The following is a 12,735-nucleotide window of genomic DNA, read 5'->3' as shown; positions in this document are numbered from 1 at the left end:
TTCCTGGATGTCCGTCCGTCCGTCCCACTCTCAAGAGCAACTTCAGATTTGGTAAAAATATTCACTTAAACTCCAGAATGAACTGATTTCATTTTAGTGGTTAAAGGGCAAAGACAAGGTCACAGACGCCTCTCAAAGCACATTGTTTGCCTTGTGAACACAATATCTCCAAAACTCCATCAGGGAATCCTCTCACCTTTGGCACACACACGTTCACGTGGAGGGAAAGATGGACTGATTTGATTTTGGTGGCCGGAGGTCAAAGGTCAGATCAAGTTTTTGGCCTGTGTGTGACACCTCACGACGGCCTTGTGGGAATCTCTTCAACTTAGAATCAAAGAAGAACTGATTAGTTGTCAAAGGTAAAAGTCACAATGTGATATGACTGTGGAAAATACAGTTAATAAAGACTGAAGCTTTTTTTTTTTACATGCATGTGCGTTAGTTCTGTAACAGTCGACTGATGGAAGATGCATGTACCTTTTATTAGAAGCTGCTGTTTGAAGTCACATGTTCTCGGGGCAGATTTTCCAGACGTACGAGTGCAGCAGCCTGCGACGCTCAGCCCGGGCCTTTCTTCCTTTGCACCATTTGACCCCTTGGCTCTTTCTGTCGGTCCGTCCGTCTTCTCCGAGGAATGCACATGTAGAAGAGGACAAGAAGCACCAGAGAGCAGGCGAAGATAATGAATTTCAAGTTGATTTAGTAAACAGCATCAGCTTTAAAGCCGCGTGACATTTTCCAGCTGTGCGGTCTGTGCTTATTTTGTATATATTTTTACACAGATCTGTCAGTGCTGCCTTAAAATGTCCGACACCAGGAATGCAAACAGCGGAGCCATTCCTGTTTATGCTTCACATTGTGGCCACTGTGGGCACCGGCTGAGCTCGTGGTGTAATGGGCCCACATGTGTTTGGAAGCTGAACTGTGCAGTTATTCCTTTATTAACATGTTTACTTTGATTGTTCCTTTGTTTTCTTCACTTCAACAGTCTCACGCACGTATGTTACTCTACCAGGGGAGGAAGTACTCAAACATTATACTCAAGTAAAAGCACAAATAAACAGACAGAAATTGTAAAGTTAAAGTCACACATTCACTCTTTGAATATACTTTTACTATTAATAGTTAGAGTTACTTGCTGTGAGTAATCCATGACGTCATTGTGTTCGAGTCTTTCAGGTGTTTCTTCTTCACCTGTGTTGCTGCAGCTGCAGGAGGCGGAGTCTAGTGTTACCTGCTCACTCTGATTGGATCAGTGGATCATTTCCAAATATAAAAAAAAATACATGGTAGAGTAGAAAGTACAGATATCTGCTGATTTATATGTAAAAGCAAAAAAGTACTTGACAATAAATGTACTTAAGTAAAGTACAAATACATGAAAAATGTACTTAAGTACAGTGACAAAGTAAATATACTTTGTTAAATTCCACCACTGGTAACTACACAAACACACAAATTGTCCAAGTTACTGGTCTGCAGTGGAGTAAGTACTCAAACATTTTACTCATATTAAGTACAAATAAGGAGTTTAAATACATAATACTAAAGTAAACATACAACTTAAGGTTTTTTATTGAGACAAAAGTAATTATTTGCTTTTGAATATAATTAAAGTATTTAAATTTAAAGTTCTTGCCAAGTACATACAAGATATTTGCTGATATTTGTAGTGGAGTAAAATTGAAATGTACCTGAAAACTCATCTAATTAAATTAAATGTAACAGCAACTTTTCAAGGGGTTCCTGATTATTTACTGGGTTTAGATGCAAATAATGACAATTTTTAGTCTAAATGGATTCTCTGTGTTCCACGATGCCCTGCAGCGTTTATCATGCAAAACAAAGTGAGAGATTAGTTTGACAGTCACTGGAGGGGAGTGAAAGGGAGAAAGAAAGAGGTTGGGTTTCTCTCCACACATTAAGTTCTGCTGAGGAACGGCTCTAACACGTTCTGTCTGGACTTCTCACAAACCCTCCAGATGTGGACATGTTCAGTGGAGACTGAGAGAAACTGGAGACTTCCTCTACACAGTTACATGCAGTACAGGTACTGTATAAGTACTTTACTGTCAGTCCCCCTGTAGTCAAAGCTGTTCACGAACATCGTGCTTTGCTATTAACGTTGTGTTTTTGTGCGGTGCTTAAAAATGCTAAATAAAGGAACTTAAAACAATGCATGTGCAGATATCTCTAAACCACAATACTGGTGCACCACACTGAGTGTTTCTGGTAACAAATACAGTATACATGTGAGTGTGTGTGTGGTCCAGGTATTACTCATGTTGCACATGTGTTTACACAGTCGAGACATAAAGTAAGTCCTTAAAACGTAAATCATGAAGATGTGTTTTAAGGCAGAAGTTAGTGTTGGGCAAATAGTAACTATAGTCACAGACGTGAGTTGTGGTTTGGTTAAAGTTGAATTCTTCCTGGTTAATGTTAATGACGTGGTTAAGTTAGAACTGACATCAATGCAAAGTGTTACTGAGGAAAGTTTCTCTCTTTCTGTGGGCTTCAGTTTGGACCTGGTCTCAGGTTTAGGTTAGAGTTCGAGTCAGGCATTTAGTTACGATGGTTAAGGTGAAGGGGCTGGCGAATGTCTTATGTCAATGAGTGTCCTCACTAAGTACAAACAAGAGTGTGCATGTGTTTGTGCGTGTGTGTGTGTGCATGTGTTTGTGCGTGTGTGTGTGTGCATGTGTTTGTGCGTGTGTGTTTGTGTGTGTGTGCACATTTACCTTCTCTGTTGTTTGGTCTTTATTTTTTCTCTCAATAGAAAAACTAAGAAAAAACTAAATCTTCACAGAAGGAAAGACAAGCTAATAATAATAATAATAAATAATAATAATAATACATAATAATAATAATAGTTCATGACGTCATATTGCGTACTAAAACAGTTTCTTCGTACTTACGATGATCGAGTTGCGGGGGCGACCGCTCGCGTGTTTATTATTTACCGATGTGTTTATCGAACTGCGGGACGTGATTGGCGGGAGCAGCGCTGGAATGTGTTCGCTGCGGAGCGTGCGGGACAGGGAGGAATGCCTCGGGGCCACGCCCCCTCTGCCTTCCCCGCCGTCCAATCAGGGCGCGCGGACGGTTTCCAGGCGCCCGCGGAGTCGCGACCGTAGAAAAACAAAACCGCGGAAAACAAAAAAAAAAAAAAAAAAAAAAAAACCCGCGTCGTGTTTTTTCCCCACCGCGCACCGGGACCCCGCGCTCCGCTGCCCCTCGCACCGGGGACCCCGCGCCGGCCGCCGACCGTCGGTGGTTTCCCGCCGCCTCGCGCGGCCTCTCGGGGCGGTGTTGTTTATGTGTAGTACCGGGGGGCTTGAAACCGACCGCGCTTGCCCCATTTCCTCGGTTGTTTTCCTCTCGCCTGGATTCTCCATGTTGTTGGGCTGAAGTGACGGGACCGCGGGGGCAGCTCGGCGGGGACAGTTGGCGGTAAACCCGGGACCAAGGAGCGGACAGAGACTCCCCTGAACCAGGTGCCTTACCTCCCCCTCTAGGCGGTGGACCCCCCCCCCCCCCCCCAGAGAAGAAGAAGAAGAAGGTGAAGAACGAGAAGAAGAAGAAGAAGGAGGAATAAAGACGCACAGGAACTAGACGGATCCACCAGTGACCTCCGTGTCAGAATAAAACCAATGCGGGATGCCCGGCAGTGCCCCCGGACTGGATTTGAGGATTGTGAGGGCTCCGTGATTGTCCGATGGAAAGTTCTGTTATCACCCAAGTGCAGAAAGAAGACGTCCAAGTGTCAGAGAAAACAGGTGAGACCTCCGAATAATGGTCGCTGTGTTGAGGAAGCCTCGCGGAGTTTGGGTTCCTCTCCGAGTGTGTTGACGTGTTGAGGAAGCCCGGTTCGCGTTGGGCTCCTCTCCGAATAATAATGGTCCACGCTAGAGAAGCCCGGCTCGCTTCTCCGAATCGCGGTTGTTGTTTTGAAGAAACGCGATCGATTGTTCGGTTCCCTTCCCGAATAATGTTCAGTGTTGCAGAAAACGGCTTCCTTTGGATTCCTCTCCGAATAATGGTCGGTGTGTTGAGGAAGCCCACAGGGCTTGGGTTCTTCTTTGGCTGTTCAGGAAGCCATGAGCGTGCGGTATCTGCTCCGGGCATAGGTCGGTGTTTTGAGTGTTTTGGTTCTTCTCCGAATAACGATCGGTATGTTGAGGAAACCTACGGAGTTTGGGCTCCTCTCCGAATAATGGTTCATGTTACGGAACCCTGGTTTTGTTTGGGTTCTTCTCCAGGCGTGTTAAAGAACCCTGTTCCTCTCCGAATAATGGTCGGCGTGTTGAGGAAGCCTACGGTGTTTGGGTTCTACTCCGAATAATAGTCCCTGTTGGAGAAGCATGGGGTGTTTTTGGCTCTTCTTTGGCTGTTGAGGAACATTTGGGTTCCTCTCCGGATAATAATCTGTGTGTGGAAGCAGCTTGGTGTGTGTGTGTGTGTTTTTCTTCTGGAGTGTTTGACAGTTGTTGTTTTTTTTTAATAAAATAAAAGCTGCAGTATTTAACATCTCACAGCCGGAAACGCGGGGATGGAGTTGTAAAGAAAACATTCACTCGTGCTTTGGCTCCTTCGGATGTTTTTCTGCTGCAGATTCAACGCAAACTGAGCAGAAACGTGTGTTTGTGTCGCTCTGTTCTTCCTCCAGTGGAGATAAATCCACAGTCTCCATTACGCACAGGGGGTTTTCCATCCACATCTATTGTTGCCCCTGTTTTCAGCCTCTCATTGTGCGTGTGGCACCTTGAACATGTGTTGTTGTCGTTATCTCTGACTCCTGCTCGGTGCTGCTGCCGCTGCGGACTCACGTCTCTCAGGTTCCAGCCTCGTTTGGAACCATCCCAGCGGCACCAGGTACCAGAGAGGAGCAGCCCCTGTCACCGCGGGCGGCAGTGGACCAGGCTGCGGTGCGCGGGGCTGACACCACGCGTTTGTGTCGGAACGCACTGCTGCGGGGTCTACGTGGAAAGAAAGGTGTTTTCTTCCACCACATGCGTGGTGCAAAGGGCCGCGGAGAGGCAGGGGGTGGACGGAGGGTATAGAAATACCAGGTGCCGCGGTATTGACAGCGGAATGCACAAACACACCCCTCTGCACACGCCCATTGTAGCGCCGTTTCAAAGATTCCCTTGTTTGCACGTTTTCCTTCCGAGGCTCTGCTCATTGAGCCTGTTTCACCATTCGCTTGTTAACATCGCGCACACTGCGGGATTGTGGTGCGTTTCTTTGCGTGAGGTCATGTTTTTGTATATTGTGTATATTTATATTCACGTTTTCGTTGGATTGACTGGGTTTAATTGATATATATATATATAATATTATCTGCGGGATTACGATGAAAGAATCTATCTGCGGGATTAATCTTTGTACGTGCGGGGGGTGGGGGGGGATTTGATGCATGTGTTATGTCACACACAGCCAGTGCTGCTTTCCTGGGGGAAATCAATAGGCTGAGTGGCACAGAGATCTCCAACATCCATTTGTTATCCATCATGTGGACGATATTAAATTATATATATATATTATATTGTCAGAAAGAAACACGGTGTTGGACCAATGAAGGACAGATCCATCAAGCCTTGTGGTGCTTTATCTGACAGGGGAGTTGTGTAACATGGTTGTCCCTGCGTTATGTCTCGAGGGACAGCAGAAGACTGGACCGTGGATATTTTTGGGGGGAAACTGTGTGTGAATGTGAGAGAAAACAGCTGGATGATCACATCTGGCGCCGAGCGTGTTCACGGTATCGATGGGTATAAATTCAAGCAAGTCCTCACATGAAAACACACACTAGAAGGGACTTGCAAGAATGCCGCCCCCCCCCCCATCTTCTCCCAACTTGTTTTTTTCACTAAGTCTTGTCAAGGCTGCTGGGACGGCCGTGGTCACGGTGACAGATCAGAGACCTGCCCAGAGCACCGAGGTGTGACTGCCTGTCCGGCTCGCTGACTGCCTGCCCTGCCCGGCTGTTGTGGTTGTTCTGGCTCTTCTCGGTAGCTTCAGGCGGCCCTGGAAGGTCTCAGAGTTTAAAATGGTTGGAATGTTTTCTGTCTGTGTTTTCTGTTGAGGGCACTGCTGCTGAAAAGTGTGGGTTTTCCCGCCCTCTGTGATTATATAACATGTACCAGCCATTTCCAGCAGCAGCAGCAGCAGCAGCAGCAGAGGCAGGCGCATTAAAAACAGATTTCATGTGCAGGCTATGGCATCAGTGTGGACAGATGGATGGAGCCTTTAGAAGAGATCAAGCTTATTCCATATGTCACAAGCAGCTCTCACCTAAATACCCAGAATTTATTTCCCGGATCATTGCTTTTTATCGTATTTCACTCATTTTTATATCGTCTGTGTCAATATTTAGATTAGATTTTCCTGACGTGAGTTGTTTCCATGTACTTTTACTCTGTTTCCTCATGAACGTCTCTTTCTCTGTGCACTCAACAGGCCAGGTGAACCGCTCGGCCCTAAAACAGCCTCGGAGCTGTAACATCTTCAAAGCCCTCTTCTGTTGCTTCCAAGCTCAGGATGGCCCCAAACCACAGCCGCCACTGCCGCCACCTTCCCAGCAGGCCTTGCTGGATTCACAGGAAAATGGAACGGTTGTCAAGGTAACACTATTATTATTCCGGCAACATTTCATACCGCCGAAAACAATTTGTAGACCTCAGCCCAGTCCTGCCTTTATTTTTGCTTATTTGAGATTTTACTTCCTTGCCACGCCCACACACTCTGCATACCATAAAAGAGGAGGCGTTTGAATAGTGTGGCAGTCTGAACGAACACAGGGTTGTAAAATGAGAGCTTATTTTTGTCTTGAATCATAATTTCTTTTATAGCTGCACACTAAAACCACCGCTGCACCTGCTCTACACACCTTGAAAGCTCACCGCAACTGTCTGCGGATACTGAATCACTTTGATGTTCACACTTGATCCTCTGAGGAAGATTAGAACGACACAGAACGTCAGTCCTCTAGGCAGATGGCGAGAGAGGGAGCAGAGAATGGCGTGTAGTGCACCCAGTAATTGCTGAGGTGGAGAGAAAAATAAAGCCCTGAGCGCCTGCTGCACTCGGCCGACCACGCTGGTGAACGCTGTCAGCCTGATTAGGGCTTCGGTACCGTGTTAGGGGCGTTTTAATGAGATGCCATGTTTGCTCACATTGAGGAGTAACCTCCAGCATCAGGAACAAACAGGAAGCAGCATCTGTAGGACCTGGTTATTATCTGGCAGGAACAAACTGAAACGAAACCAAATTAAACCGTGGTCTCAACAGGTTTATTGTTTAGCTGGTGAAAGAAAACCACTCATCATGGACGGTGTTTTTCTCAGTCTGAAGTTCTCCTGCTTGATGGATCAGTTATGTAATATATTAATAATTAATTTTACATTCACAGTGCTCATAAAGAGCCGAGAAACAAAATTAAAGGGAGAAAACTGGATGTCTGAAAATTAGATTACATGATGGTAATTTGTTTTCCCTGCAGGTCGATGCCTGTCGAGTTTGACAAGATGCTGTTGGAATGAAACACATTAATATGCTGATTCTTAAGATATAAAACATTAAATCCTTTGCAGTAAATAATTAAGTCCACCACTTCAGCTGTCGTCACATGCACATCTCTTTAAAACTGAGCGTTATTTAATTTCCCAGAGGTGAAATCAAATGGCCAAGCTTTGATTTTCACATGAATTACTGTGCGTCTGGGACTAATCATTCTCCTCAGCCCTGGATACAGACAAGACAAATGATAGAATCCTTGTTTTTTTGTTTCTCCTCAGCAATATGAACCCAGCCTCCTGCCTGAGGTGAATGCCGAGGACCAGGGGAAGATATGCGTGGTCATAGACCTGGATGAGACTCTGGTGCACAGCTCATTCAAGGTACCGCCGATCATCTGACCAGATTGTTTATGTCCTGTAGTCGTACGTGTAGTGAAAGTAAAAGTAGTTAGCATTGTTTTCTGACCTGGTTACATGAGAGTGTTCCTGCTGTGATTAAATGTATGAATCTGTGTCAGAGTTCCTTCCTGTGTTTGAGTAACAGCAGGTGAATTATATTCTGCTCCGTGTTCACGTGTTACGTAACGTCATGTGAGCGTACACGGTGCCGCTCATGTTGAGGAACATGCCAAACGTCTCCCTCTGTGTTCTCCCACCAGCCTATTAGTAACGCAGACTTCATCGTGCCTGTGGAGATAGAGGGGACCACACACCAGGTAAACCACTCTGTGTGATTGTGTGTGTGTGTGTGTTGAACTGAAAAGGGATGGGTCTTGTAAACTGATCTGCCAGGTTTTCATGCTGGGTGTATGGAGCCCTCTACTGGCCAGATGTTGGAGAAAGGAAACATGAGTAGAGAATGTGTACGAGTCAGAAAATGTCCTTTCAGCCCCGCTCATGTAAAATTAAAATCACAGGTCATGTTTTACCTTCTGTGATAACGTACAGCAGAAGAAAACCTAACCCTGCATCGTGCACTGAAACGTTTGTTCAACTTTGGTGTCGAGCCTCGAACTTTTTGGACACGTGGAGATGTAATCAGGGCTGAAATGTGATTCCTGGGACCCCACGTGCTGGTGAGGAATCCTCTGTGGGCCTCTGCCTGGTTCAAGTAATCCAGGATAGGCTGGTTAACTCCGGCTCGGCCTATTCTTGATTACTTGTTTCAGGAACGGGCTATTGGCAGCTAACGGATGGAACCGACCGCTTCAACCTTAAAGAAATGAAATGACGGTGAAATGGTCCCACGGGTCGAAGAGTTTGTTGACGATGTGCTTGATTCGCAGGTGTACGTCCTGAAGAGGCCGTATGTGGATGAATTTCTGCAGAGGATGGGAGAGCTGTTTGAATGTGTGCTGTTTACAGCCAGTCTCGCTAAGGTACATCATAAAAACTGAAACTGACCCCGACTCAGATCTTCATGCCCCGCTCAGTGTTTTATGTTTTCATATCTTATGACATGTCTGATGTGCCAGTTGTTGTTCTGCTTTCTCTCCTCCGTTAGTTAGTTCTCCTTTTTCTGTGAGACGCAGTTCAACATGCGATGAAATATAACCTTAGTTTCTCTCTGAGCTCGGTTGCACCACCTCTTCAGTGCAGACTTAGTTATAACTGCATTGATTAAGAAGCAGAGAATTACACTCATTCGAACGGGTTGAACCACAGACTAGTTCACGGTCAGACATGTTTCTTCATGGTGAAATGAAACTGGTCACATGACCCTTTAAAAAGTGAAGATGAACTTCTTTTGCGGAAGTAAAAATTGACCTTATATCCCACATATGACTAAAAACAATATAATCATGTATTTCCCGCTCCTTCTGTTTGTTTCCCTCTGAACACTAACACACACAATAATCCTGCACGTATATATATTACGTAAAGTAAATCCAGCTAAACCTCGTGTCACATGTGATGCTGCATGGATTTCTTGTTCATGGTTCAGCCCCGGGTTAATTAATCCTCTGTTTGAGTTGTTTTTTTACAAGCAGCTCATGAACGACTTTATGAAGAGCCGGTGCAACCTGTTCCACACGAGCACATTTTGTATGTGTGATGCTGCCTCTCACATATTCGCTGTTTTAGCAGTAGATGTAAACCGTTTGTAGGAAATGCTTCGTTAGCTCAGACAAACACATCCCTGCTCCTCCCTCACCCGCCTCCATACGTCTCCCCCTCCCCCAGTATGCAGACCCAGTGACGGACCTGCTGGATCAGTGCGGCGTGTTCCGGACTCGGTTATTCCGGGAATCTTGTGTATTCCACCAGGGCTGCTATGTCAAAGACCTGAGCCGGCTGGGCAGAGATCTCCACAAAACCCTCATCCTGGATAACTCTCCTGCCTCTTACATCTTCCACCCAAACAATGCTGTGAGTTTGAACGTTGATTAACCTCCTCGTGTTTAAATAAATAACAGAAATATTGATGTCCACCGTTTAGACGAAATGGAGGGATTCAATAAAATGACCTCAAACTTGATACGATGGATTTTAGCTCTTTCGTCAAAAACATCTCATTTTATTTTATTATTGATTCATTTGTAGAGGATTTCCTTAATTTATGAATTAAGCCGTAGAAAATAGTAAAAAAAATACTCGTCATTATTTCCTAGAGCTCAAGTTGATGTGATCAGAAGTTTCGATTCGCCCACATCCAAAGATACTCGATGTCGTCTCGTATTCGACAAATGAATGCAGCAAATCTCACACGTGAAAGGCTGGAACGAGATAATTTGGGGATAATCAATTATCGTAAAAAGTTGCTGAAGGATTTTCCGCCTGATTCATAAATAATCTGCAGAAACATCACATTCAATGGTTATTCAAATTATACACCTGTTAGGCTCATTTTATATAAATGATAACAACAATGTCTTTATTTAGCATTTAGTAAAAAGTAAGAAGAAAACACCTCGCATGAATGAGCATTACCATGAAAGCACAGAGGACTCAGCCTGCTCTACTCAGGAGCTCTTATTTCAAACCTCTGTCCCCTGAAGTCTTCAGCCGAGAATCAGAGGATCTCAGAGTGTGAGCGGGGGTGTAAGGAGATGAAAGATCAGCAATATGCCGAGAAGTCAGACCATTAAGTGTCTGGAAGTACTTGAGAGAATCTTAAAATCAATTTGGAAAGTACAAAGTAAATAGACCACAACTAGGGTGACGTGCTCCAACATGTTACTCTGGTTAAATGCCCGGCAGCTGAGTTCTGTGCAGCGTGGAGACGCTCCACAGATTTTCTAACTATGCGAGTATAAAAGGTGGTTGCAGTAATCCAGGCGTGATGAGAGTGAAGCACGCAGAATACTTTCTGTATCTCCAAAAGAATTCTGACAAAAGCACGTTTGTTAAACTTTGGTTCAGTCTGTTCTGATGGTGACGGTTTGATTTCTCCAGGTTCCTGTGGTGTCGTGGTTTGACGACGTGGAAGACGCCGAGCTGCTCAACCTTCTGCCCGTGTTTGAAGAACTCAGTCAAGCTGACAACGTTTACACCCGGCTGGACCAGCTCCGTGGACATTAAGCTCTCATCGGCTCCTGTTTGAGCTGCAGCTCGAAAACCTCTTCAACTTCAGTAGAACAGATACGATCCAGATGTTATTCTCCTCGCCTCTGCACAAAGCGCCTCTGTTGTTAAAAAATGCGTATTAGCGCCGGGGTGAAGGAAATTCCCAGCTTGAAAAACACAATGTCCTCGGCTCAAAAAAAATTTAAGATGGCTATCTGAGGCCTTTCCTCTGAACCTGTGCTCACAATATCGACAACCACTATTTGAACGTACCACGAGAAAAAGCAGGAAACAACAACCAAAGCAGTTAAATCACAATCGCTCCAGTTAGTGTGAACATTCACGTGGTTCTCTTGCCAAAGCAGAAGCCTGCCTGCCCTGACTTGACTTGTGGACGTTGTGTTTTTGAGTATTGTGCCTTTAAGGAACAACAAAATAACATCAGCTCTTTTTTTACAATTTCCACCAGATTTTCTACATTTATCGATTTCTTTTTATAGGTTGTTTATAAGGAAATCTATTTTTAAATGGTGAACACGGTTCTTCTATGCAACACACTTCTGTAACGGCACGGACAGCACCTCTGAATTCACTGCGTTCAGCAGATGTAAACGTAAGTGTAGCCTTATTTACCTGTAAACATGCAGCAAAGTAGAAAAACGTATTTTACCCGTTTGTACGAGAAACATCATTTCTACAGGACATGCAAATGTGTATCACGAGCGATGAGACGTGTGTGATGTTATTGGTGATATGTTAAGTAAACAGAGTGAAATCTTGTCTTTGATGGATCCGTTGAAAGCAGACACACTGGAATATGTCGGCACATAGGACGACCAGACACGCCACCGTTTTCAGCCAAGGTTTAATCATAGCTCATTTGTTTCATGTTCTAGTTTTATGGCGTGTATGACAAACAACGTGCACTTGTTTTATACTGACAGTGCTGAAAGTAAAAAACTGTGCCTTTCGGAATTGGGACAGAGAATGGTGTTCTGCCTGAACAGAGATTTGTAGACCTACGTACTCTGATGTGTCATGCTGAGCGTGAGAAAACACTGTCACGAGCAGGTGTATTGCCATGGGGCTGTGGTACTTGCAGTGCAACACTTGAAAATATCAAATTTGAGTTTTGTTAACATGTATGAGTGTTTTTTTTTTCTCTGTATTTATTGGCCAAAAACCTGTATTGTCCAGTACTTCTTAATGCTTAACATTTCGTATTGTGCTCCATACGCCTACTCTGAGGCTGGCCTTGCGTTTTTGACTGTTTTATCTGTGCCTAACAAACACGTTGCTGTCGAAGTTCATGGCTAATTCAAGAACATGAGCAGATAAATCAAACAGATGTAAATGAAAGATTCAATCATGCAAGAAAACTTTCTTTTTTTTTTTTTTTCTTTTTCATTTTGAAAATTCATTACAAGAGATATTTTGTGGGGTTGTGTTTCCTGGGAAATTTGGGTTTTTTTCTATGACGTTTAATGCCTGATGCGATTATTGCCTGCATGTTAACTAGTGAAATAATGACAATGAAAATGTACCAGTTGTGATGACCAAAAGTATTCGTTTAGACAGTCACAATTTGTCTTTGTGTATCAGAATAAATCAAAAAATCTCATTTTGTCTTCCTGATCTGACCAAAACTCTACAAGACAAGGTGCTGCCAATTTTTATTTTTACAATAAAAATTGGTTATATTTTA

The 12,735-nt window shown here is 44.2% G+C and overlaps 1 protein-coding gene and 1 long non-coding RNA gene across 2 annotated transcripts; one reads left to right on the top strand and one right to left on the bottom strand.

The window, feature by feature from the left end:
• Positions 1-79: 79 nt before the first annotated feature.
• LOC138410613 (uncharacterized) lies at positions 80-3,058 on the bottom strand. Its single transcript, XR_011243313.1, has 4 exons — positions 2,922-3,058; positions 2,745-2,774; positions 481-625; positions 80-327 (listed from the first exon to the last, which is right to left on the bottom strand). It is a non-coding gene; the product is annotated as an uncharacterized lncRNA (long non-coding RNA).
• A 12-nt stretch (positions 3,059-3,070) lies between these two features.
• Positions 3,071-12,735, top strand: ctdsp2 (CTD (carboxy-terminal domain, RNA polymerase II, polypeptide A) small phosphatase 2). The gene is made up of 7 exons (XM_020104247.2): positions 3,071-3,782; positions 6,466-6,629; positions 7,803-7,904; positions 8,183-8,239; positions 8,810-8,902; positions 9,708-9,893; positions 10,920-12,735. Exons 1-7 carry the CDS (start codon positions 3,722-3,724, stop codon positions 11,043-11,045), a joined length of 789 nt encoding a protein of 262 aa, XP_019959806.1. The 5' UTR covers positions 3,071-3,721; the 3' UTR covers positions 11,046-12,735.

Source organism: Paralichthys olivaceus, chromosome 6 (assembly GCF_024713975.1).
Source record: "Paralichthys olivaceus isolate ysfri-2021 chromosome 6, ASM2471397v2, whole genome shotgun sequence".
Lineage (NCBI taxonomy): Eukaryota > Metazoa > Chordata > Actinopteri > Pleuronectiformes > Paralichthyidae > Paralichthys > Paralichthys olivaceus.
Note: the sequence above shows the minus strand (reverse complement) of the source record. Positions and strands in the feature narration are given on the sequence as shown.

Excerpts from the sequence above, each read along its gene's own strand:
- ctdsp2 (XM_020104247.2), top strand. The coding sequence starts at position 3,722 with ATGGAAAGTTCTGTTATCACCCAAGTGCAGAAAGAAGACGTCCAAGTG. Across the intron at positions 6,630-7,802 it reads AAAATGGAACGGTTGTCAAG|CAATATGAACCCAGCCTCCT; the intron begins GTAACACTATTA and ends GTTTCTCCTCAG. Across the intron at positions 8,240-8,809 it reads TAGAGGGGACCACACACCAG|GTGTACGTCCTGAAGAGGCC; the intron begins GTAAACCACTCT and ends CTTGATTCGCAG.